This window comes from Amblyomma maculatum, chromosome 2 (assembly GCF_055883805.1).
Source record: "Amblyomma maculatum isolate TAMU_Amacu chromosome 2, ASM5588380v1, whole genome shotgun sequence".
NCBI lineage: Eukaryota > Metazoa > Arthropoda > Arachnida > Ixodida > Ixodidae > Amblyomma > Amblyomma maculatum.
The window spans coordinates 73,237,444-73,264,315 of NC_139345.1; the positions used below are offsets into that span (position 1 = coordinate 73,237,444).

Genomic DNA, 26,872 nt, shown 5'->3' on the forward strand with positions numbered 1-26,872 from the left:
TACAGCTAGGCTTTCGAACTCTTTCTATTGCATCTTTGTACGTGTCCCCGCGGAAAAAGATTGCAATTAATTTGTTTCTGAAGTAGCTCTGCGACAGCTGCCCAGCTCCTCGAATTATCTGTAGGGACTTCAACGCCCACCATTTCGTGTGGAGGGACAGGAACACGGATTCCCGTGGACGCAAACTCGTAGACGTTATTGACAGTTTGGACCTGTGTGTTGCCAATGACGGAAGCCCCTACTCAAGCCTGATTTTAACGTGGAAAAGCAGCCGCCGCGGCGGCTCAGCGGTTAATACGCTCGACTAGTGAATCCGAGTACCCGGTTTCGAATTCACTGTGATTGCTTTTTAAGGCGAAAGACTTTTATGGCTCATGACTCACCGGCGTGTCCGTCCGTGCGTCCGCGGCAGCTGTCAATCATCCTCAGAAGGATTAGTATGGTTTCAGTACTGATAGTTCATCAAGATATGGCCTAGTAGTAGGTGTATGAACATCAGAAATGGCGATTAGCTAATTAGTTAATTATAGTTAGTTGGCTAGTTAACTATAATTAGCATCTTATATTACGACATTAACACATCACTTGACAATGAAATACTTAACGACTCGTTTGCAAATTTTTGTAGATGGTGCAAGGAATGGCAAATGAATATGTATTTCTCTAAAACCGCTTCCATGTCCTTATAGAGGCCCATTTCCTTCACATTTCACGTACAGTTTTTACGGTCAGGATTTAGAACGAGTCACGGTAAAAAATACCTAGGCCTTCATTTCTCTCATGACATGTCATGGTCTAAACACATTCACATCATATGTAACAAAGCTTTTAAACGTTTCGGATACCTCCGTCGTACACTGCTTAAAGCCCCAAAGGATACAAAACTGCTCACATATAAAACACTTATCCGCCCCATTCTTGATTACGGCTGTATTGTATGTAACCCTTATACGAAATCTGATATCAGAAAATTAGAATCAGTTCAAAAGAAATCAGTATGCTTCACTTTTCACAACTACGGAAGATTTTTCCTCTTCTTCCCATTATGCAGATTTAGGTCTCACAGCCCTATCATCTCGCCGACAAATAGAATGCTTGAAGTCTTTGCACATTCTGGTTTACTCTCAGCTCCTTCGATCACTAAATGATTATTTGAACATTAGCAAGCCTCCCATAACTAGAAGTTCAAATAGCCTGAATCTCACCCATTTCTTTTCCCGTACTGAGACATTCAAACACAGCTACGTCCGCTCGCTACCCATTGAAGGATTTTTGACGGCCATTGCTTCCTAGTGCCATTTTTATTTTCTTTGGTTTTATATGTTTGTCTTTTCTTGATACACCCCAGTCGAGAAAAAACTACACTTAATTTTCTGATGTTACGACAGGATTTCTGTGCGGTTTTTGACGGGAAACCTGTTGTGACAAAACAATATTTTGCAGTAACATCAGAAATTTCTGTAGTTACAACAGAAAAGTGCTACAGAACTCCAGACAATAGAAATAGACTACAAAAAACTACAGAACTACACAAAAGTACTACAGAACTACAGAAAAATCGAATAGTTACGACACAACTATAGAATATTTTGTCGTATTTTTGGCACAGTTCTGTAGTTTTTTTCGACTGGGACTTTTCTTTGTTTGCTCACTCTTGCCATATATTAATCGAGGCCGCAGTATGTACAAATAAATAAATTAGTAAGCTTTGAGACATCTTAAAGGCAAGCAATGAGCACGCGCAGTGTCCTCTTGCGCAAACCTCAACCGACATCTATAGTAGCCATCCCAATTGTGCAGCCGCAATGACCTCACAATTGACGGTCAGCAGTAAGAGTCACCAAACGAAACCAAGCAATGGCCAAACAGAGGGCAGAGACACTGGTGGTTAAAGGCTTTCGCCTCTGCGCACTTTAAATCGTCGAAGTGCACCCTGAATTTCGTTTTAGGGTGAAAGCACAAGACGAGGTCGTGGTCAGGTGAACTTGAAAGACCTATAGGGGAGGCTCGCGCATTCGGAGCCACCTATAATAGTGACCTCACGAAACAGATTAGCCAATAGACGGCGGCACGGCACAAACAAGGTCGGACGAGATTATAGGTAGGCGGTGCTGAACGCATGATTGCTTTCGCATTAAAATGTACTTCAGTCTTATAGAACCGTCTCAAAACTCTCACGAAATCACTCAACTCTTTAAGACGTATTACCGATTCACCGCAAACACTCATCGTCGATCATTTGCCTTATAGGTTATGCATGAACCACAGGTTTCCTTCACAGCCACATGTAGAACCAGGATTTGCTACTGTGCGACGTGGACCACATTTTATGGCATTTCCTTTCCGCTATCAGTAATTTGTGTCATTACCATTGGGGATCAATGCCCGCCTTTTAAACACAAGCTTGCGACTGACATAATTTCGCCATCTGCGTCGGGTGCCACACTGTCGCCCACTCGGCAGTGAGCCGAAGTAGGTCAGAGTCGCGTACAGGTAGGAGAGTATTGACAAAAACCGACTCTGTTTCCGCGCAAGCTTTGGAGCTACTCGGTGGACGACGAATGGCTAATCGCGCTCGCAAAATTATCTAGCTTCTGAATGGAGTTAATAAGGTTTCGATTGAATAACGTTTTAGTACAAACTGCTTGTATTATAGCAGAGTTGAAACACTGAGGAAATGTACAAAAGAAGCCGAGCTGTTAAAAGGACAGTACCAGTATACATTGGGCTTCTACATTCGCTAAGCGAGCACATTAACTTTATAATCATGTCAAAACAACACAACAACAAAAGAAATGTTAACTTGAGGAACGCGACAACTTGCACAATGTATGTTACATGCTTAACGTGAGTGATGGCTGTAAACTTCATCTGAGAAGAATATTACAATCTGAGTTAATTCTGGTAATAAAATGTCTTTATGCATTCATTGCGCACACAGAAAATGGTCCCTCTACGCATTTTTATGGTTGCATTTCTAGAAGAGACGGGACAATAAATCGCGAGTTCAGTTTTCAGTTGTACAGCGTCCAGTTACTAATGGCCAGACACTGTCCATGCTATTGTCTCATACATTAGCTGCGCCAGTGGATCATGCTGCCACTGTTACGCCAGACAAGAATAGTTAGGAGCCGTCATTCCGAACAACGCTGGAAAAATAAAGTATGTGAGTAATTCATGGTCAGTGTGCACCAACGTATCTAGGAGAGGACAGAAAATCGACGAACTCATTTCAGTAGCGTCCAGTTTTCAGTCCTCAGAGATAGTTTTTGCTCTTCTCTCACGTGTTGGTTGTAGTAGGCGATCTTGTTTCCCCTGCGGCGAAACATAAAACATAATTGGAAGCCATGATTCATAATAACGCAAAACTAATTCTTATGAGAGGAATCCAGGCACCAATGTGCACAAAATGGTTATTACCATACTCCTATGCGGTATCTGGTCACGCTTCCTTTGTACTCATATTATCGACCTATCGACCGTCTTCTTCTTCTGCCAGGAAGCACAAACAACTTCACGCACTCCATGCTTACTGCACGGGAAGAAGCCATTTCGGAGGAGAAATGGGACGCCCAGTACCTGAGAGAAGGCAATATGGTTCTTCTTCTAAGGAACATCTTTGGCGGTAAACGCCAACTGGCGACGGCAGTTATTGTACTTTTATTTTATTTTATTTTCCTTAAATTTCGACGCATCTCTTCCTTATTTCCTTCTTTGTCTTGAAAGTAAGCTAGCTAACCTTAAGCCATTAAATATCATAATAAGAATGCTGTCATGGAAAACTGCTTCAGGGGTTGCAACACAGGGTGGATGGGAGGTTCAAGGGCCTAGGAGGAAACAAGTTTTCTAAAATAAGCTTCTCGCGCACCCCTTCCACCCCCTATTCAGCAAGCATAATGCATTGTAAATGTTTATTAGGAGACGTTAATATAACGACGTCTTTCCTATAAAATGGAAGATGCTCTAAGAAATCTAAATATATATTTTGGTCTCTTGGCTACTTCATCATATATACAAGAGCATGGTATGAGCGAGAAAGAACTATTTGCTACAAGAAGGGTCATCGCAAATTGGATAAACTGAGGCACACATTAAAACACGCATGTAAGTGCATGTGCATGTAGATCAATCAAGGGGAAATGAGGGTGCTCGTTGTAATGCATGAAGGAAAGAAGCCAACAGTCGGCGAGGCCAAGGAAAGCGTTGGGGATGGTACTTTATGTCTTTTTTTTAATGTTTACTTGGATAATCACAGAAATTAGTAATGTAATCTGTTAAGGGGAAAGATAATTAGACACAAAGTAGAAGAAAAAACAACATGACGATGGTGGGATCCGAACCCACGACCTCCGAATAACGCGTCCGGTGCTCTTCCAACTGAGCTACATCGGCCGCTGTCCCCCCTGCTACTTTCTTGGGTATTTATGTTGTCTGTATACGAAACTTGAGAGTGTTCACCAGCGCCACCCTCAGCCATAGCGGCGGACGTGGGACGTCCTTTGTTACCGCCTGTATCACGTAGAACGTGATCAAGAGCGAGGGCGAAAGCTGTGCTAGAACCCTCTTCCGCTACCTATGGCTTCAAGACTGCCAGAACCGAGACCCCCGTAAGCTACAAGCAGATCAATCAAGGGGAAATGAGGGTGCTCGTTGTAATGCATGAAGGAAAGAAGCCAACAGTCGGCGAGGCCAAGGAAAGCGTTGGGGATGGTACTTTGTCTTTTTTTTAATGTTTACTTGGATAATCACAGAAATTAGTAATGTAATCTGTTAAGAGGAAAGATAATTAGACACAAAGTAGAAGAAAAAACAACATGCCGATGGTGGGATCCGAACCCACGACCTCCGAATAACGCGTCCGGTGCTCTTCCAACTGAGCTACATCGGCTGCTGTCCCCCCTGCTACTTTCTTGGGTATTTATGTTGTCTGTATACGAAACTTGAGAGTGTTCACCAGCGCCACCCTCAGCCATAGCGGCGGACGTGGGACGTCCTTTGTTACCGCCTGCATCACGTAGAACGTGATCAAGAGCGAGGGCGAAAGCTGTGCTAGAACCCTCTTACGCTACCTATGGCTTCGGATCCCACCATCGGCATGTTGTTTTTTCTTCTACTTTGTGTCTAATTATCTTTCCCCTTAACAGATTACATTACTAATTTCTGTGATTATCCAAGTAAACATTAAAAAAAAAGACATAAATTACCATCCCCAACGCTTTTCTTGGCCTCGCCGACTGTTGGCTTCTTTCCTTCATGCATTACAACGAGCACCCTCATTTCCCCTTGATTGATCTGCTTGTAGCTTACGGGGGTCTCGGTTCTGGCAGTCTTGAAGCCATAGGTAGCGCAAGAGGGTTCTAGCACAGCTTTCGCCCTCGCTCTTGATCACGTTCTACGTGATGCAAGCGGTAACAAAGGACGTCCCACGTCCGCCGCTATGGCTGAGGGTGGCGCTGGTGAACACTCTCAAGTTTCGTATACAGACAACATAAATACCCAAGAAAGTAGCAGGGGGGACAGCGGCCGATGTAGCTCAGTTGGAAGAGCACCGGACGCGTTATTCGGAGGTCGTGGGTTCGGATCCCACCATCGGCATGTTGTTTTATCTTCTACTTTGTGTCTAATTATCTTTCCCCTTAACAGATTACATTACTAATTTCTGTGATTATCCAAGTAAACATTAAAAAAAAAAGACATAAAATACCATCCCCAACGCTTTCCTTGGCCTCGCCGACTGTTGGCTTCTTTCCTTCATGCATGTGCATGTGTGAGGCATGTGCGGCGGGCTGCGCACATGTTTGAATATGCTTAGAGCTCAATCATATTTCATAGTTGCGGTTAGAAGCGGCCTCACAGAGTCTCATTAAGAGTGTCAGTATGCCACAATGCTAATATTTGTCAAAGCTGGAATAAGTGCCTGATTTCCACAAGCCTCTTTTATACCTTTCACCCTGCACACAGGCTCTTGAGCCACTTCTGCTGGGGAACTGTGCTGGCTGTTTCTAAGAATGATCAAGGAGCCGATAAGAAAAAATCCGAATAGAAATTGACGACAACATAGGCAAGCACAGCATTTCGTTTTTCCTACTGCGGTGCTTATGAGAAAAAGGTTTTGCAAAATTTAATGATCACAATTTACCCGATTCGGAGCACGCGAAAAGTACAGTGAAAGAATAGCAGCCGACAACTCTGAAATAGTTAAGTTACAATCAATTCCGTCAAAAGCGAAACGCGTCAAAATGGCGACACCCATTTGGTTCACTGAGACCCACACAATCAAAGTATACGGGCACATGCCCCACTTGAGGCGCATCCTACAGAACAACACCGTGTTTACACCGCAACACCGCAGCCGACTGGGGGTGAAAAATAGAGTTAGCGCCCATAGGAATACATGGAACCGAAATATGTCTAAGCAGTTTTTTTTTTTAATTCCACGTGACACCTAAGATGTCCTTATTAGGTGCAGAGTAACTGTACTCGCTTCAAAGAGGCACGACACCATTTCAAAATTAAAGGGCACTGCAGATACTGCATTGGAGTAAAGCGAAAGCATGGATGCTGCTGTTGGTTGCTTCTGGTTGCTTTTAGTGGCTTCTAGTTGCTTAATTCACTTCTTTTTTAACCATTTTAGTCTTTGGTACTTTCAAATTGTGCGCCAATCCCTTCCTATGTCCTTTTTCGACTCTACTTCCGGCTGCGTGACGTCGCATCCTTGACGTAACATTAATTCACTTCTTGTTTACCCATTTTAGTTTTCGGTACTTTCAAATCGCGCACCAATCTCTTCATATGCCCTTTTTTGGCTCCACTTCAGGTTGCGTGTCATCACATCTGTGACGTCACCCCAACTGACTGATTTAATTAACTATTTTAGTATTTGACGAATTCAAATGTGGCGCCAAGACATTCGCTAATGAGACCATTTTCGCCTTTAATTTGTTCATTATTAGCCTCTAAATATTACTTAATTAACTTAGTGGCCTACTTAATTTTTCATACACAACATTACATCACCCTCTATCGATTGACACCATTCATTGGGTGGCTATGAATTATAGCGCCACCTAAAATCGGCCAACAAAAACTATTTCCTATTGCCCTCGTTGTCTTGAAAATCGCTCCTTTTCGTTTTTTTTTTTCTTTCTTAACTATCCTTACGTCTATCACGTCTAATAATTCTGTCCCTACATATTTTCAATGATTCTCTATTCTATTCTTGATTCTCTATTCTCTGAAATAATCTCACTGATGCCCGAGATGCTGCCGTGATAAGGAGCGAAGTTTTTCCTGGCTTTGTTCTGAACGTTGTCTCTAATATTCACCGCGCATCATCAGCTTGAAAACCAGGCAGCCATAGAGCAGGTAAGGTAGATGCGTAGTTCCGACAAAGACAGGCTGCTGCAAGAGGTACAAGTTCACGCTTGGCATACAGGATGACGCTCCCATAAACATCCTCAACTATCAGCCACGAGGACAGAACCAGTGTTAATATTCTGAAAAAAAATAGCGAACTCCTGCTTCCATGCCAGCAATAAGCTTGTAATAAATCAGTGGTAACTAGATATGCGTAGAAAGTTCCCATACTTTTCTGGAATCACCGTTTGCAGAGTTAAAATAAAGATGTAATTGGTTTCCCTAGTCATTCTGTTCCTTTGCCAATGAGACCGCTCGCGCGAAGAATCGCTAAAAAATCGACCGTTACACAATAGAAATCGCTACCTTCCTCTCCTTTTGAAGCAGCAGTAGAGCAAACACTTCCCTGGAAGAAAATGCAGCCCCAGATAGAAATTGCGCTGTGCATATTAGTGTCAACGAGGCACTTTACAGTAATACTTCTAAATGAGATGCTTTGTTATCTTTTTTATTCGTTAACATATGCATATTGGAATCTTCTATAAGGGCTACTAGACACAGTCCACTAATTCAGCGAGGTCATCATCATATTCAATATCATCATCAAGCGAACTACACGAACTGCAGGGCGAAGGCCTCTCCCATATTCCTCCAATTAAACCAGTCCTGTGCTAGCTGCTTCCACCTAACCCCTGCGAATTTCTTAACCTTCTCCACCCATCTAATTTTCTGCTACCTCCAGCTTCCTTCGATGCATATGGCACATACCCACAGTGGGGGATTGGCTAGAGTTCATCGCGGATGTAAGAATAGAATTTATGATCTCGATTTAGACTGTGCGATATATGACTTATTAATTAGGAATTAGTGTTAGTAAAATAGTTTAGAAAATTATAAGGTGATAGGAATAGGAATCAATCAAATAAAGGTAAAAAAAAATAAAAAAATGCAATTTATATTTCTAGGTGTAATTCAGACAGATCAGCGCTAACACAAACCTTCCGGTAGCAATATTATAGCTATGAAGTAACTCTCACACCGGTTTTAGGGCATACCCTTTTACGGTTGCTCCAAGGGAGAGGAGGACAGGACCACTAAACGGCAGTCCTTGGCGAGCAAGAGGAATTTCTGAATAATCTTAGTAGCATACCTCCCACAAGAGAGGATATAATGCTCAATTGTTTCCACTTCATCACATGACGCAGAAAGATTCTACGGTGTGAATCTCCAGCGACATAAAAGCAAGATTGAGGCAAGGAATTCTACAACCCATGAGCGCCATGGAAACCTCACATTGCCTCGAGTTACAGTACCGGATGGCGCAATGGAAATTTAAACGTTCGAAATCCGTATTCGCAAGGGATGGCTCGTGGCTCAAGGAGTGTAATGGAGTGTAATGGAGTGTAATGGAGTGTAATGGAGTGTAACCCAATTTTCTGCCATCCTCTGCTACACTTTCCTTCCTTAGAATCCAATTGGTTACTCTTAGAGACCATCGGTTATCCCCTCTTCGCGCCGCATCTCCTGCCCATGCCCATTTCTTGATCTTATTCGCTGCTTGATGTGAGGTCATCAAGCAGCATATAACCTACAACGATCAGTTGCAGAGCAATAGGATGCAGTGCCGCACTGGCCAGCGACCACTGGGAAGACCAATCAGGTTTGATACAGCGTGCTCTATGGGCGGCGGAAGCAAGTGCAGTCTTGGAATAGGGACACCAACCAGCGCTGAAGGCTCCTCATAAAGGAGGACAAACAGGGAAGTATACTCCCTCAGCAATAAAGTTATTCTGTCAATGGTCTTAATGATTAATCCCCAAACAATAATAGCCTTGCCTGTGTTGCCCCAAGAGGGCATGTCAGTCACGTCTATATATACAGGTATCTTATACGTCTGACGCCTCTTACGAACTCACGGACGCAGTAAGCTCACTCCGTTTACCAAAGGGAGATTGCCAATTTGCTAAGAAATTAAAAATAAACTTTTATGTTTTGTATAGCTGCGCAACGCGTAACCTGTTGCCTGTCATAAAAGCTAAGACGATGATTCTACATTCGAATTAGCTCATCAGAAATGGTCTGAAAATTGCACGGTGTACATGCATTTATTTCGTTAGGCACCATTGTAACCTTCTTTGAGCCTAGCGACACCGTCCGGTACATTATCACCGACCTCAACTGCCCGGGCGAAGGTACTCAGTGATATCAGCGAAGGTCGAGAGGAAGGAAAGTAACCTCAAGGCACTTCTGTCCCAGCCAGTGAAGCAAGAGTTATCCCACCAGGAAGCTCTATTGAGTTCGTTTTATTTGTCTGTATCAACAGGCGGAAAGCATGCATGGGCGATAGAGTGTACACACAAAAGTAGCTGGGGAAAAGGGGGCCTCAAAGTGTAGGCTGCACTTGACGCAAGAACTGACGGAAAATGAGTCTCTTCTTTCTCACGGTAAGTCAGCGATTCCATTCCTCGTCGTACTGAACTCAGCCTACAAATAACTAACCCAATATGACGATGAAACCTCAGTTATCAGCAATATTAGAACCCCATTGAATGCGCTGCTATAGTAGCTCAGAACAATAATTAAAGCTTCCTTTTGCCTCCCAGTTTTCGCTTCGAAAATAACCTCGCAGTTAAGTCATAACAGCTCCAGCTATGCCACATGTTGAAAAGTAAGGTAATAATTCGAATAACGAAAAATAGAAAGCCCTCGTGGAGCCTCATCCCCCCCCCCCTCCCCCTTTATTTCATTCGATCTACAAGCCTTTTCTCATTTATTTAACAACCTCAGTTTTTCTTCTTAACTTATTTTATGCCTTGAGGCAATAAGCAACGTACGTTATAAAAAAAAAAAGAAAGCCCCCGTGATGACGCAGCGGCTCTAACGTTGGTTGCCGAGCCCATGTTCGCGAAATCGAATGCATGGCCTCAGCCCTCGGATGTTAGGTGAATGTGACCCAAATGCAATCTTTCCCGGTGGAAGGGACCATGTTCCTTCAATTCAATGCGCTGTCACCGAGCATCATTTTTCCCCCCTTTGCCAAAACCCCTTTGTGGATGATGATGATGATGATGATGATGATGATGATGAGCTCTTTATTTACTCCCAAAGAAGGGGAACCAGTCGAAAGACTGGTTGCACTACTTAGAGGGATCCCTTGGGACTCTGCGGCCCAAAATGAGCTGGCGCTGTTGGGCGAGCTCGGTGGTACGCAGAAGGGACTCCCACGCATCCACTGTAGCTGTATTGTCTGCATTGTGTCATGTACATGTTCACACCATGTGAATGAATGTGGCCTGTTGTAAGCAGTGTTTGCAACTAGGTGCAATGAGATTTGGGAAAATTTTGCTATATAGCCATGGGTTCGGAAAGGTTCCTGTTCGTATTTTGCGCCAATGGACGGCCTCGCGCCGGGATAGTTCCCGGTGTGCAGAGGGCTATAGACACCGTTCGAGCCGATAATGCTGGAGGATGTCCGTGTATGTAACAAGGCGTAAATGAGTGCCTTGGGGAGTGTCAGAGGAAGCGGCAGGCTCAGGAGGGTGCTCCGCCCGGTAGCTGAGTTCTCGGGCTAGAGCATGCGCCTGTGCGTTCCCGCTGAGCGCCTCATGAGCTGGGGCCCATATGAGAAGACGAGGTGTAGACGGTAAGGGGAGAGATCGGAGGATAGTGTGCGCCTGTCGGGATATACGACCTGCATCGATGTTACGAATTGCCTGTTGGGAATCCTTAACGACTACTTCGATGGAGGGGTCGGTCAGAGATAACGCGATGGCAACCTCTTCCGCGGTGGTAACAGTTGCGGCGTTGAGGCTTCCAGGAGAGATAATGAAAGGATCTCCTGAGCCGGTGTCAAGTTGCACTGTGCAGTTAGTGAGAAAGTTGTGTACATATGCATACGTTCGTTGTCCCACCCCAAGGGTCTGGAGGTTCTGCAGGATGGCTTCGTGCCGGACATTGTCAAAGGCCTTCGCGACATTTAGAATAACTACGACTTTGGTGTCGAAAGTGCTGTGTGTCAGTACCTAATGCTTGAGCAAAAGCATGATGTCTAAGGCCGCAAGGTGTGGTTGAAAACCAAACATCGTGTCTGGAAGTAGGTGATGTTCTTCTAGGTAACAAAGAAGACTGGTCTGAATTACATACTCCAATAGTTTTCCCACGTAGGACGTGAAAGAAATGAGGCGGAGGTTCGAGAGAGTAGGTGGTTTGCCCGGCTTGGGGATGAACACGAGGTTGGTGCATTTCCACTCTTGCGGGATGACTCCCCGCTCCCAAAATTTTTGCAGAACGTCTGTGAGCGCATGAATCGAGGCATTGTCGAGGTTCCGAAGCATACGATTAGATATCCGGTCCGGGCCTGCAGCTGAGTTTGTCTTGAGACGATTGAGCTCGGCTTGTACCTCCGGTAAAGTGATGGGAGCATCTAAACGGACGTTTTCCTTCCCCTGATAAGGAGGGAAAGATTTCACCGGTCCTGGGCGGATGTAGGTGTCTACTAGCTCCTGTATGAGGGTGTCTGAGGTGCCGGGAAATTGGTGGAAGATACGCTGGAGCTGCTGGCGAGCTTGGAACTTGCTCCCTTCAGGGTCGAAAAGGTGATGGAGTAGTTTCCAGGTGCTTCTGGCGTTAGGAGCCTTATCCATCTGGTCACATATATTATGCCAGTTTTGGCGTGTAAGCTCTACGGCATAGTTCTCGATGTTTGTATGGACTCGGGCGAGCCGTCGTCGAAGATTCCGATCCCACTTGCTGGAGGCCCTGATGCAAACTCTTTGTGGAGCTCAGCCACGCAGTGAGTGCCACTGCGCCACAAGCGCCCTCCCGTTGCCGTCTCGACCCGAGTAGCCAAGCGTGAAGGAAAGAGAAAGATGGATGTCGCAGTAACGGATACCCCGACACAAGCTTTCACCATAAATTAGCAGCAGTCGTGAAATCAGCGAGTCCGGCGTGCGTAATATGAGTCCAATTATCTATAGCCAGCCCCGTCCACTTTCAGCGGGCGGCTCGCGCGTTTTCTTGCTTAATTTGTTTCGGAGCCGTCCAACTCATGCTTTCTTTGGACAGCACTATTCAAGGACAAAATTCGGAAGAAATAAGCACTATTGAAGGACAAAATTCGGAAGAAAATACAAAATCGGCGAGCTCTAGAAAGCACCTAGGGTTTCCCTGAGGCTACCGTATGCTGGCCTATTTGCGGTTCACTCGCCGATGCCCTACTGGTCGGCTTCAAAGAAGGCGAATTTATACAAAGTCACTCTAATCTGTCACTTCTCTGTTATTACCTTCCGTATGCTCGAGGGTAGTGGGTCCTGGCCGGCTCTTGGAGACAGAAACCGTCACAGGGGAGCCGCAGGCTGCTGCATCAGGCCGCTGATAGAGAAGAGAGCTGAAATAGCGGGTGACACTACACTAATCCCTAGAAAGCGCGCTATGCAGAAGCTGGTGTGCCTCGCAGCGACCAGCTCATCGACTGCTGCCAGCTATTGAGTACACAGGTCTGGGAAACAATTGTTACTACTTGCATGTGGCACGCATGCACGCACGCACGCACACACACACACACGCACACACGCACACACACACACACACACACACACACACACACACACACACACACACACACACACACACACACACACACACACACACACACACACACACACACACACACACACACACACACACGCGCGCGCGCGCGCGCGCGTACACTTTCTTATTGGGAGCTCCTTGAAGCTGTAGCCTGGACTTAGCCCTCCGCCGTCCTGAAGTTAGCATAGCTGAATTGTTCGTGTTAAACTGCATAGTTGATTTATTTTTTACAGGAAAAAGCTGTTCTTTGCAGCTCCCATGCGATAGGTCATTTTTCACTTTAAAAGGACAGGTTCTGTGTCTTGTTAAATTGTTTGATTGCAGCTTCCTATCGTCAAGCGTGTTTATTGAGCACTCAATGACGTTTCAGTGTATAAGAAACTTCAATAAGCAGTTGTAATCACACAGGTGAAAGATTACTGACGTTGCGAATTGCGGCGTTCTTTGTTGTTGGATAATCGAGGACTCCAGATATTGGCTACGATGCTTTTTTTCTTTTTTTGTCTTCCAATAATTCATGCTTCTTCACAGGTCATATTGTGCTCCGCAGATACACGTGTTCCCACAGGGTGGTTGATGCGATAACACTGTTTCTGACGTCATTTTGGGGCTTCCTTATTCTTCTCTTAAGTTCCCACTATCGCCTATGTAAGAATAATACCTGTTTGAGCAGCGACCATTGTAAGTCACACAAGAAAGTCTCTATTTCGTTCATTTGTCCTTGACGGGCGCCAACTTTTGCCCCAGTTTGTACCCCTAACGTGCGTGGCATACACGACGTGAAGTCAAAGATCGCGAGCCAAATATTCGCTAACTCCCGGAAAATGTATGACGGCAGCGCGGGCTCACCAAGGACTAACAGGTTCTGATAGACGTGATGACGTTGATCTGACGTTGATCGGAACCTTGATATCATCCGACCTTTTGCGAATCTTGTCCGCACGGAGGACGAGCAGAGAAGTGACGGAACGCTTTTGGTGCGTTGGCTGAACATCAATAAAGATAAGATACTGGCCTGTGTGTGAGTGCGTGTCCTTCCTGTATAGGGAACTGAACCTCAAGTTTGAACGCGCAACGGCGACACAGTTTATCTGAACAGATGCTCGGCCACGGTGCAAGATAAATACTCTTGCACCATGTGCTCGGCTAACTTCCTGCCAGCGTGCGTGAAACCAGTTGCACGAGGAGGTATTTGGCAATCACAAAGCTGTCCCGCCTAAGCTAAAGTGAGGTAAGAAGCACTTTTGTGTGGCAGGCTGGGGGCTACAACAGTACACGACACGCTAGATGACGATAATTTCTATGTCCGCCTCTCCGCAAAGGCTTGTATTCCAAAAGAGGTCTCTTTTCGAGATGTCTCGCATTCTTTTTGGGAAGGAAAAAATCCACGTTGCTGAGACATGGATTAAACACTCAGCTGAATAGATGGCAAAACATATAAAAGGTGCGCGCACACGCGCGTACACACACACAGGCAGATGTGTGTGTGTGTGTGTGTGTGTGTGTGTGTGTGTGTGTGTGTGTGTGTGTGTGTGTGTGTGTGTGTGTGTGTGTGTGTGTGTGTGTGTGTGTGTGTGTGTGTGTGTGTGTGTGTGTGTGTGTGTGTGTGTGTGTGTGTGTGTGTGTGTGTGTGTGTGTGTGTGTGTGTGTGTGTGTGTGTGTGTGTGTGTGTGTGTGTGTGTGTGTGTGTGTGTGTGTGTGTGTGTGTGTGTGTGTGTGTGTGTGTGTGTGTGTGTGTGTGTGCGTGCGTGTGTGTGTGTGTGTGTGTGTGTGTGTTCGTGCGTGCGTGCGTGCGTGCGTGCGTGTGTGTGTGTGTGTGTGTGTGTGTGTGTGTGTGTGTGTGTGTGTGTGTGTGTGTGTGTGTGTGTGTGTGTGTGTGTGTGTGTGTGTGTGTGTGTGCGTGTGTGTGTGTGTGTGCGTGCGCGCGCGTGCGTGCGTGCGTGCGTGCGTGTGCTTCCGCTATGTTTTGTCATCTGTTCAGCTGCATGTTTTATCATGACTGGCCGAACTAGCTCAACGTTCTACTGCATAATTGTTCCCCGTTGCTAAGCAATATTTTTGAACAGTACAGCCGACTGAAGCGGTGTCACAGGAACGCGGGAAGAATTGCAGCATCATCGCATTAGAAATCGGCGAGGAATCCCGTATTCTTTCCCTATAATTATAGTCTGAATGCAAATGAAATTAAAAAGAGGCAAGAGAGGAAGAGGAAGGGGGCGCGATGCAGCTGCATAGGAAGAAAGGAATGAAAGTGGCTACTACGTTCTTTACATGAAGATGCTGAAATCCACCCAGCAGAACAAATAACTTTCTCAGCCTCTTATGCGGCTCTTCATTCAAGAACCGCCCGCTAATCTAACTCCTTCGTCGCAACATAGATTTTTCTGAATATATGGCACCTCAAGCTTAACTATTTTCCTCGTTACATCAGTGAAAACAACCTCAGAAAGATGTCCGGGAACGTAAAGTTAGTTTGTATTAAATTTTATGTGGTGAGTAGAGACTCATATATCCATATAAAAACAAAAACAAAGCCCAGGTACCTAAGAGTCTTTATTGAAAATAGAAATTGGCGACCTTCTCTTGCAGATATTACTATAGTATGCTTAAGCGCAGGTTACATTTAAACTTAAGGACAAATAAGCCCATGGGTTTTGTTCTTCTACTGTTGATAGATTCATCATCGACTGCAGCCTGTCTACAAGCCACACTCGCTTCAGCCTCATATCTAAAAATACAAAATTAAAATACCGCATTTCGCTCGCTCCCCCTTTGCACGTATCATTCCAATTGGATAGTGCATGGCTCCAAGCTGCCTTTTTTTTTCTGGTAACTTCATCCTCGTTGTGTTCTCTGGCACACGAGAATGTCTGTCGTGTGCAGCTATGCGCGTTCAAATCTAGTAAACACAGCCGGCGGCAGAGTATACGTGTACGCACAATTGGCACCGAAGCAAGGCACAGCCCAGCAGATGCGCCTGGCTTTCCATTGCTGCTGTCGCAAAAGCTTCGTTCGGACTAGCCGCCATTATAGGTTAAGGCCTCTCATTGATTGCAACACTTGTAAGTTCTCAGTACAAGTGAGTTTCAAACATTTCTACCATATTCCTCGCTAACAGGGCGCACAGAGCTTTCTTCACTTGGCAAGTACCACCGTGAGCGTTCGACTCGAGATGCTCACCTCTTCTCTTTGGGACTGGCGATGGATCACAACGGCGCTGGCGTTCGTCGCGGCGTACTTCGTAGGCCGCTTCTATCACAAGGTGTCCAAGTACCCCAGGGGACCTTTCCCGCTGCCACTGGTCGGAAACCTGCTCTGTGAGTGTACCGGGGCTACACACTTCCACGCGGCACCATGCTGCCCGTTGTAGTGTTCCTCCTTCCTTGGCTTGTTTATATATTTTTTAATCTCTTGCTATTTAAGTTATTTGCTGATAGTGGCCAAGCTAATACACGTTGTATGGCGTGACGGCGATATCTCAGTATTGACTTGGCCTCGCTGTTTTCAATACTATACGTACGGTGTTGTCCTACGCATCACAGCAGGTCACGACGAACGAGTTACACATGACGTCATTCCTAGCCGAAGCTGCGCAAGTACAAACCCGTCTGGCACACACACGCAAGCAAACGTAGTGTGTAATGTATACTTACAAGAACACTTTGTGACATGGCTTAGATCTGATGCAACTGCCGATTATTATTAAAGCTTTCAGTAAATATATATATATATATATATATATATATATATATATATATATATATATATATATATATATATATATATATATATATATATATATATATATATATATATATATTGTTGTACTAATGAACGTTCTAGTTTATATAGTTTTCAGGGTAGCGTTTTAGATTACACTGTTTACTATGAAATGGAATTCGGTGTCCCGAGTTACCGTCGAAACTTTTATTTGTTGATTTATATTTAGACAGCTGCAGCCCATCAAAAGGGAAAAGGCAGAGAACGATGGGGACGCATACAGTACTGATTTTCTAACAAAATAAAAAAAATCAATAAAAAATGCAACAATTGCATTACAGCAAATGACGGAAGAGTAATCGAGAGCAACGAAGACGCAGAAATTTCTTTAGAAAGACTTCTGGTAGGGTGCTAACGCCCTCTGCGTCGATTTCAATGCCCTTTCCCCTTCAAAAACACCTACTCTGCGCCTATTCGTACTCTTTGCGACTGAAACACGCTAGCAGCACGCATGTAAAAATGTAAACAGCCCTTGGATACGTCTCTTTTATTCAAAAGGAGCATATACAGTTGCGCAAGTTAATGTCATCGAATTAGTAAAGATGTCTAGATTAGGAAAGGCTTGCACGGGGACTCCAACTGTGGAAATTTATGAAAGAAAATACCAGGCAGTTAGCTTGGCCAATGCGAAATTTTCATGCGCTAGTACTATTGCGCCGTGTTTCAACTTGTTCCCCGCCTGTTCAGGTCGCCACCGGCAAGGGACTGACACTGGCTGTTGGAAACTCCTTTCTGTGGAGTCTAAGCTCAGACTTATTGCTCTAAATAAACTTACTTATCTTCATTTCTGTTCATTAGAGGCATGCTATTTGACATCCTGGCAGTGACGCGTTTCTGGATGTAAGTTGTTCCTGCAACTTCCTTGAAAATTAGCGCTATGCACTAGTTTAATTAATGGGTTTCAACGCCCCGAAACCCCTCACGCTCTGAGGGCCGCCGTAGTGCGGGGCTCCGAATAATTACCACCCCTTATTTTCTAAATGCGCACTTACATGCCAAAGTACACGGTCGCCTTTCATTTCGTTTACATCGGAACGCGGCCTCCGGGCTGGGGAAGGAACCGGATCGCCAGGCTTTAGTCGAGCGCCCTAACTCCAGTCCTTGTATGTCTATGAGCTATATTTATGCAAAACTCTCTATTCTACATTGCCTCTGTCGCAGATGCCCTTGCAAGGGGCACCTATACGATGAGGTGCATTCTCTTATTGGACAGTGCGCTATGATTTAATTGAACCCAGCCAAAGCTACTAAGCTCATCTCAGTGTCCAAATGTTTGTGTATACAATGCAAGACTAGTGCAAAGTATAGTCATTAAAAAAAATAAAATGGAAGGCACAGATTAGGAAGGTCATATATATGGGTGTGTTCAGATAACGGTAATCGAGGTCCCATGAACATTTTTTTTTTCAATAAAAATTTATGTGTGATGGGCACATCTTTTAGCACAAAGGAACAATCCTTTGTTTTGCAAGATAAGCTTTTGTTTCCGCGGAAAAAAAGACCCTCTTAGTAAAAAAATCTCGCTTACATGTTTCATTATTTCGCTTTCGTGCTCTGCAACGTTCTAAGAGCGTCGTTTCACGTCAACGTTTTTCTTGTTTTTTCACTTCAGTTGATATCTGTACACCATCCCATATACATTCTGAGTCACTTCAGCATCAGCAATTCATTGCAAAACACGACTACTTTTGCACGAGCTTTCTTCCTCACAAACATAAAATTCTTAATTTCCTGGGTCGCCTTCTCTTCGTATACGCCAGCTGGAGCGACGAAGCCCCATTGTTTGTCAGTTTGAAGAAGACGAAATCAATGACTTTAAATACCTTCTATCTGTACCAGACTAATCTTCCGAGACGTCCTCAGTAAGTCTTCAAGCCCATCCAAAAAGCATTCCTCATACACCACACATCCCTCGCATGTGGTGCATGAAGAATGCTTTTTGGTGCTTTTTGGATGGGCTTGAAGACTTACTGAGGACTTCTCGGAAGATTAGTCTGGTACAGATAGAAGGTATTTAAAGTCATTGATTTCGTCTTTATGTGATGGGCAAATTTTTTGGCACAAAGGAACAATCCTTTGTTTTGCAAGATAAGGTTTTGCTTCCGTGGAAAAAAAAAAAAATCATATATTATTAGAGCCGGAAAACGCTTTTTTTTTTTTTGCCATTTCAAAACGTTGCAAGTTTTTAGCCCTGCTGCTAGCACAGTAAAAAATTTTCATGCATTAATTTTACCCAATACATTTACTCAACATTTACCTTAAGGAGAGTTATTAAAAACATTCTTTTCCTGCCGTACCAGACTCCGTAAAAATCGCAAACTTTGCTCCAGGAGCAGCGCTCCGCAAGAAAGTCGATTTTCAATTGTACGTTCTAGCACGAAGAATTGAGTTCTCATTAAAGCTTCTTACCTTGATTATGAAGGCTAAGTTTGATTATGCTTGATTATATATAAGGCTTCATTATAAGGGCTAGATGCAAGAAAATGGCTTTAATTAACTCGCTTTAAAGTGAAAGTTGCATAGATTTACTTAGTAAAAAATAATCTACGACAAAACTTTGGTGTGCAAGCAGCAGCAATCCAAACTTTCAACTTTTGAAATGGCAAAAACGGCGTTTTCACCTTCAGTGATATACAGTTTTTTTCCTGAGAAAACTACAATATATCTTGCAAAACTATAAAGTTCATTCCTTTGTGTCGAAAAATTTGCACAAAAAATGGCTATATGTATCGGGAATATATATTATATATATCGGGCTATATATATCGGGAATATATATATATATATATATATATATATATATATATATTGAAGTGAGTCGGGTTCAGGGGGCGAGCTTCACCGCAGTGGGCTCAGGAGGCGACGATGCATCGAGGCGGAAGATAGCCCAGGGAGGAGAGGCAAAAAGTAAAGTTTATATACACTTTTTACGTACTGAAGAAGGTACAAGTCATGAGAGGAAAACGGAGCTATCTGTCCAAACAAAATCCGTCAGTTAAATATGGTTTGTTATCCCCAGTTCCCTAGCTGGGGACACAAAGTTCATCGATACTATCCAATCAGTGGGGGCAAGGGATCACTCGAGGTGCCGCCCACTGCCGAGGGTGAACCTCCTTGCACATCGTCCGGTGGCGAGGGCAAATCTTCTGATGTCGATGACGATTTTGTGCGGGCGATGGAGTTTTGGTACCAGGGCAAAATGGTCCGAGAAGTCGCCTATTGACGGTGGTCATTCACCCCGCGAAATTCCAAGGGGGCCACCTGCTTGCCTCGAGAATTCGGTGAGCGGGGTCAATGCTGCTCGGCGACGCGTCTCGTGCCCATTAAGCACAAGAATAGGTGCCCTGTTGTCGCCGTCGTGGCGCCACAGGGATTAAGGCTCGAAGGGCAGCTGGTCTTTATCCTGAAGGAGGGGGGGGGGGGGGGGGGGGGAGGGGTAAGGGTTGGTCGTCGAAGCCTGAAACACCTGCCGTCGCCGCCGCTTGGCTGCTTTTGTTCGCGGTCGCTCGCCGGCGTCCGCTAAGTACGCCTCCATTGTCAGCTGCTGGAGTCTGGCATACAAGCTTATCACTCTGATTCTGGACCGCGTATTAGTTCCGTAATCTTTCTTTGTTAATGCTCGATGTCGCGAGTCACACCTTTATGAGCTTCGTTGTAGCGCAAGATGCACCGAGATCTGCCTCGAAGGTTCTGGCCACTCGGGTGTCTTTCCACAATGTTCCAGCCCGTGCTGGTAGCTGTTTGCGACGTTATCTAGATTGTTCTGTGCAGCCTTTAAATTGAGCGTTGACGAGTGTGACGGGCATTCTTTGTTCGACGATCGACCAACACGTTTGATGCTATCGCCGCCGCCGAGTTGCTTAGTTCTTTTACGGGCGCAAGTCAGCCCAATAAAGAGTTTCTTCAGTGCAATCATCGACCCTTCATTTGTGTCGTCGACCTTGTCACCCCTATGTGACATCTGGCGGAGGTGCTGCCTTTGATCCTTCAAGCGAAGACCCAAGCCGTGTTTCTGTCGCCCTGGAAGACCAGCCTACAGGTCACCGAGCCAGCCGCCGACTTCAAGGCCTACAACCCGAACACGGTCTGCCGCCTGACCCCATTCGATCTCGGAAGGCATCGACGCTGACAATGGCCCAGAATACAGCACCGCTTGTTTTCGTCCAACCCCGTGAGCCCCCCTGCACCCATGGACGACCGGATGAAGATGCTGGAGAGTGGATGGACCTTTTCGACCGTGTGGCAGAATGCAACGGCTGGAACGACGCTGCGAAACTCAGGCAGGTCTACTTTGTTCTTCAAGGACATGCCCGAGTTTGGTTCGAAAATCATGAGGCAGCTATGAAGGATTGGGACATTTTCAAGGAAGCGTTTTTGACTGCCTTTTCAAGCGTCGTCTGAAAGGAAAGAGCCCAGGCTCTCCTTCAGTCAAGACTTCAACTCCCTAACGAGCCTGTCCTGGCGTACGTTGAGGAGATGAAGCGTCTCTTTCGCCGCGCCGCCGCGCCGACCCTAATATGACCGAAGGTGACAGAGTCAAATTTTTATTGCGAGGCGTTAAAGAGTCGCTCTTTGCAGGTCTTGTGCGAAATCCGCTAAGAACTGTGGCGGAATTTGAAACAGAAGCGTCAACCATCGAAAAGACGTTGGACAACCGGATGCGACATTACGAGCGACCACTTCAACCGGACTACTTAAGCAACTGCCCCAGCGCATCTGCAAGCGGGGAGGACCTTCGGGACCTCATTCGGGAGATCGTGCGAGAGGAGCTCCGCCGATTGATGCCATCCTCGCAACAACCCTATAGGTGGCGACGCTTGCGGACGTCGTCCGTGAAGAAGTCCAGCAGGCGCTGGGCGTACCTCAAGCGACGGCTGCGACTGTTCCAGCACAAGAGGCAACAGCGATGAACTACGCTGGTGCATTACGTCGCCCTGCGCCCCGACGTGATGACTTTCCGAGCTCTCACCGTTACCGCCCCTTGGCCCCCGCCCGCCAAGCCTACCAACGACCCCCAAGCCCCAGAAAGTGCGACGCTTGGAGGACAGCAAACAATTGACCGCTCTGCTTCCATTGTGGTGAGGCAGGACACATCCTCCGTCACTGCCCGTACAGGCGGATCGGCCTCCGTGGTTTCGCTGTCGACGCCCCACGTCCCCGTCCTGGCGAGCGACCACAGGAAATCAACGACTTCCTGCGCAGTGGAGAGCACTCGTCGCCAAGGCGTCTATCACGCTCCCCATCGCCGTACAATGCCTGATGTGCGTCGCCGTGCCGCAGTTACGTGCAAGGACAGTCTCCTAGGCCCCGTAGGGGAAACTAAAGGCAGGAACCTTTGGAGGTGAGGTTGCTCAACGGCGAAAAGACGAAGATCCTCCGCAGACGACGACCACTACCGACGACGCAGCTATTTCATTGCCGCTCCTCACGACGACATCGACGACCACCCCACCAGAGTGCAAGCCGACACCGCCGCCCAGCGAAATAATAACGGTATGCCCCGGCCATGACCTGAAGAAATGACGGAGCCGAGATCGGACACCAAGGCCCACGTGCAATGCGAGGACGCGAATAAGCGACCTTGAAGTTGATGTCGACGGTCGCAGAGTCACTGTTCTAGTAGACACCGGAGCTGACTATTCAGTCATCAGTGTACCGTTAGCCTCTCAGCTTAGGAAAGTTACCAGCGCTTGGGATGCCCCGTTGATTCGCACCGCAGGTAGCAGCCTGATTACTCCATCGGGACGATGCACTGCAAGAATAATCGTAAATGGGCGTACCTACCCCACCAACTTTGTGGTCTTGCAGCAGTGCTCCCGAGACGTGATTTTAGGCATGAACTTCCTAATTGAACATAGGGCTATGATCGACCTCCGATCCAAGCTCATCAAGCTCTCGGCAGACAGTGCCATACCTGCTACAACGACTTCGACGCAACACGTCGCTCTAAACGTCCTCGACGAAGAATTGACCGTGCCGCCCCGATCAAGCGTCGCAGTCAGCGTAGGTAGCGCAGACATCGAAACCGCTGAAGGCATCGTCGAAGGAAATATCCAATTGCTCTTGGAACGAGGTGTCGGCATCGCAAGAGGCATCGCGAAATTTCAGAGAGGACAAGCTCAGGTGCTGGTAACAAACTTCACTGAAGAATACCGGCATTTCAACAAGGGCACGACGATCGCTTTTCTCGACGAATTGGAGGACCTCAATGATGTATTCACCGTCCACGACCAAACGCTGGAAGACGCACCGAACCTGTTCCGTCAGCCCACATTTGACATCAACCCTGCATTGACCCACAGCAGGAAAGACCAGATTCTCAGTCTGCTTCGAAGCTACGGGGAGTGCTTCTCGTCATCATCGAATGTACGACAAACACCACTGGCCAAGCACCGCATAATAACGGACGCACACGCCCGACCTCTGCGCCAAAGCCCTTATCGTGTATCGCCGCGAGAACGCCAGGCCATTCGCGATCAAGTTGAGGAAATGCTGCGTGATGACGTAATCCAGCCATCGAACAGCCCCTGGACGGCACCAGTCGTTTTGGTGAAGAAGAAAGACAGCACACTTCGCTTCTGCGTTGATTACCGCCGCTTGAATAGCATAACGAAGAAGGATGTCTACCCGCTTCCCCGCATCGACGACACTCTAGACCGGCTCTGCAATGCAAGGTACTTCTCATCGATGGACCTGAAAAGCGGATATTGGCAAATTGAGGTCGACGAAAGAGATCGCGAGAAGACCGCATTCATCACACCGGACGGTCTTTTTGAGTTCAAGGTGATGCCATTTGGCCTCTGCTCCGCACCAGCCACATTTCAACGAGTAATGGACACAGTCCTGGCAGGCTTGAAGTGGCAAATTTGTTTGGTATATTCGGACGACGTTGTTGTCTACTCGTCAAACTTTGAAGACCACCTAAAACGACTACAGACAGTGCTGGAAGCCATCAAGTCATCGGGACTAACGCTAAAAGCAGAGAAGTGTCACTTCGCGTACGAAGAACTCCGGTTCCTAGTTCACATCGTTAGCAAGGACGGTATTCGCCCAGACCCGGAGAAAACAGCTGCAATCGCACAGTTCCCACCGCCTGCCGACAAAAAAGCTGTGCGCCGATTCCTTGGGCTGTGCGCTTATTATCGACGATTTGTCAGAAACTTTTCGCGGATCGCCGAACCGTTGACGCAGCTTACAAAGGCTGACGTACCTTTTAAATGGGAAGCGCCGCAAGGAGAAGCCTTCGACGAACTTAAGCGCCGCCTGCAATGCCCTCCTGTACTTGGCCACTTTAATGAAAACGCCGAGACCGAAATTCACACCGACGCGAGCAGTGTGGGCCTAGGAGCCATTCTCGTCCAGAAGAGTGGCGGACAGGAGAAAGTAATCGCCTACGCTAGCAGGTTCCTCACAAAAGCCGAAGTCAATTACTCAACGACCGAGAAGGAGTGCATTGCGATCATCTGGGCTACTTCTAAGTTTCGTCCATACCTATACGGCCGACCATTCAAGGTTGTAAGCGACCATCACGCGCTCTGCTGGCTGGCTAATTTGAAAGATCCCTCCGGTCGCCTTGCCAGATGGAGCCTACGGCTTCAAGAATTTGACTTGACTGTAGTCTATAAGTCGGGCCGCAAGCATTCCGACGCAGACTGCTTATCACGCGCTCCCGTCGACGCTCCCCCGAAGGACGATGACGACGACGCCTTTTTGAGATCGGTAAGCGCCAGCAGTTTCGCAGAACAACAGCGATTAGAGTCTACCCTGAGCTGAAAGCGCTAGCCGATTACTCAGAAGGAAAGACCACTTCCCCTCCTGGTGTGTTCAGGCGACATTTATCATCCTTCACGTTAAGGAATGTCCTCCTAGTTAAGAAGAACTTCGCAACCAACAAGACCGCGCAGCTTCTTGTAGTGCCTAAAAACCTCTGGCAGGAAATTCTGCAGGCGTTGCACGATGAGCCCACAGCAGGCCATCTCGGATTTGCGCGCACGTTACATCGAATCCAGGAGAAATATTACTGGCTGCGACTGCCTGCCGAAGTTGCCCACTACGTGAAGACGTGTCGTGAGTGCCAACGACGCAAGACGCCGCCGATCAGACCAGCAGGACTACTAAACCCGATTCCGCCCCCAATCCTGCCCTTTCAACAAATTGGGATGGATCACCTCGGCCCCTTTCCATCTTCGTCTATGGGTAACAAGTGGATCATCGTGGCCACTGACTACCTTACCCGTTACGCCGAAGCAAGAGCACTACCAAATGGTACCGCGGCAGAAGTAGCCAAATTTTTTGTCGAAAAAATTCTCTTGCGACATGGCGCCCCAGAAGTGCTCATCATGGACAGGGGAACGGCGTTTACGGCAGAGTTGACGCAAGCCATCCTGGAATACAGTCATACAAGCCATCGACGAAGAACTGCGTACCATTCCCAGACCAATGGCCTTACGGAGCGCCTGATTAAAACTATCGCGGACATGATCGCCATGTACGTCGACGCTGCACACAAGACCTGGGACGCCATCTTGCCGTACGTGATCCAGGAGACGACCGTACGTGATCCAGTCCAGGAGACGACCAGAGCGACCCCGTTTAAGCTTGTGTACGGCAGGGAGCCCACGACGACGCTCGACGCAATGCTGCCGCACGTAACCAGCGAAGACAACCTTGACGTCGCCGCCTACCCGCAGCGTGCAGAGGAAGCCCAACGACTCACACGGCTGCGTATGAAAGACCAACAGCGCACCGACAGCCGACGATACAATTTACGACGACGTCCGCAGAGTACAATCCAGGAGACCAAGTGTGGGTTTGGACACTAATTCGCCGTCGCGGATTAAGTGAAAAGTTGTTGCGTCGATACTTTGGGCCGTACAAAATCATTCGCTGCGTCGGACCACTGGACTATGAAGTCATTCCCGACGGAACGTCAGCATCACAACGGCGACGCGCACGACCACAAATTGTACATGTTGTACCACTGAAGCCATATTACGCGCGTTAAAGAATCTGTGGTGTTTAAACTTTGCAGTGTTTATGTTTCAGTTTCTTTGTTTTGGAACATCGAGGCGATGTTTTTTTTTTAAGGGGGGAGTAACGCCGCGAGACCTTCAAAACTGTATTTGTTGTTTTTTAACAGCCGCCGGCATACGAGCTTATCACTCTGATTCTGGACCGCGTATTAGTTCCGTATTCTTTGTTTGTTAATGCTCGATGTCGCGAGTCACACCTTTATCAGTTTCGTTGTAGCGCAAGATGCACCGTGATCTGCCTCGAAGGTTCCGGCCGCTCGGGTGTCTTTCCACAATGTTCCAGCCCGTGCTGGTAGCTGTTTGCGACGTTATCTAGATTGTTCTGTGCAGCCTTTAAATTGAGCGTTGACGAGTTTGACGGGCATTCTTTGTTCGAGGATCGACCAACACGTTTGATGCTATCGCCGCCGCCGAGTTGCTTAGTTCTTTTACGGGCGCAAGTCAGCCCAATAAAGAGTTAATTTCCGTACTTATATATATATATATATATATATATATATATATATATATATATATATATATATATATATATATATATATATATATATATTAATTTATTTGACTGGGTAGAAGTGGCTAGTTTAAATTGCTGCTTCCATCGGAAGCAGTGTCAATAATGCCACGGATTACAATACTAAAGGATGAGGAAAAATCATCAAGGTAAGTTGTAGGAAGTGGTAGGTATAAGCAAGGAAATCAAAAGACTGGAAACCTGCTGGTTCACTGTTAAGGATAAGATCGAGCTGGCTTGTTTTCCATCTATGCTGCCATATTCTACGCCCAGCAGAGGAGAATAATGCGAAGAGTAAGCATTTTTAGACATATGGCGCACTGTTCGTGCACGTAGCCGAATAACCGTACTTGCCTAATTCTTTCGTGCAGCGCTTCGCAAAGTCAAGTATCTGCACTCCAGCGCCACCGAGTGGTCCAAAAAGCACGGCGATGTCTTCACACTGTGGATGTCCCATAATCCCATGGTCTTCCTCAATGGTCACAAAACCATCCGAGAAGCGCTACTCGACAGGAGGATTGACTTCGCTGGACGCTTTCCGACCAAGATGGGTGAGGACGAATAAGACATTACACGGTATATTGGCTTTAACGATCCAAAGCGA

The 26,872-nt window shown here is 46.5% G+C and overlaps 1 protein-coding gene across 3 annotated transcripts in view; it reads left to right on the top strand.

The window, feature by feature from the left end:
• The first annotated feature begins 9,646 nt into the window (after positions 1 to 9,646).
• Positions 9,647 to 26,872, top strand: part of LOC146198995 (cytochrome P450 1A1-like) — a 45,500-nt gene continuing 28,274 nt past the window's right edge. Inside the window, exons 1-3 of one of the 3 annotated variants that reach the window (XM_084594462.1) lie at positions 9,647 to 9,800; positions 16,064 to 16,262; positions 26,640 to 26,819. In XM_084594462.1, the coding sequence (XP_084450588.1) occupies positions 9,780 to 9,800; positions 16,064 to 16,262; positions 26,640 to 26,819 (400 nt within the window). In that variant the 5' untranslated portion in view covers positions 9,647 to 9,779. Of the gene's footprint in view, positions 9,801 to 14,088; positions 14,177 to 15,842; positions 15,979 to 16,063; positions 16,263 to 26,639; positions 26,820 to 26,872 lie in introns of those variants that run through there. The other 2 variants (XM_084594464.1, XM_084594463.1) reach the window with 2 other exon arrangements.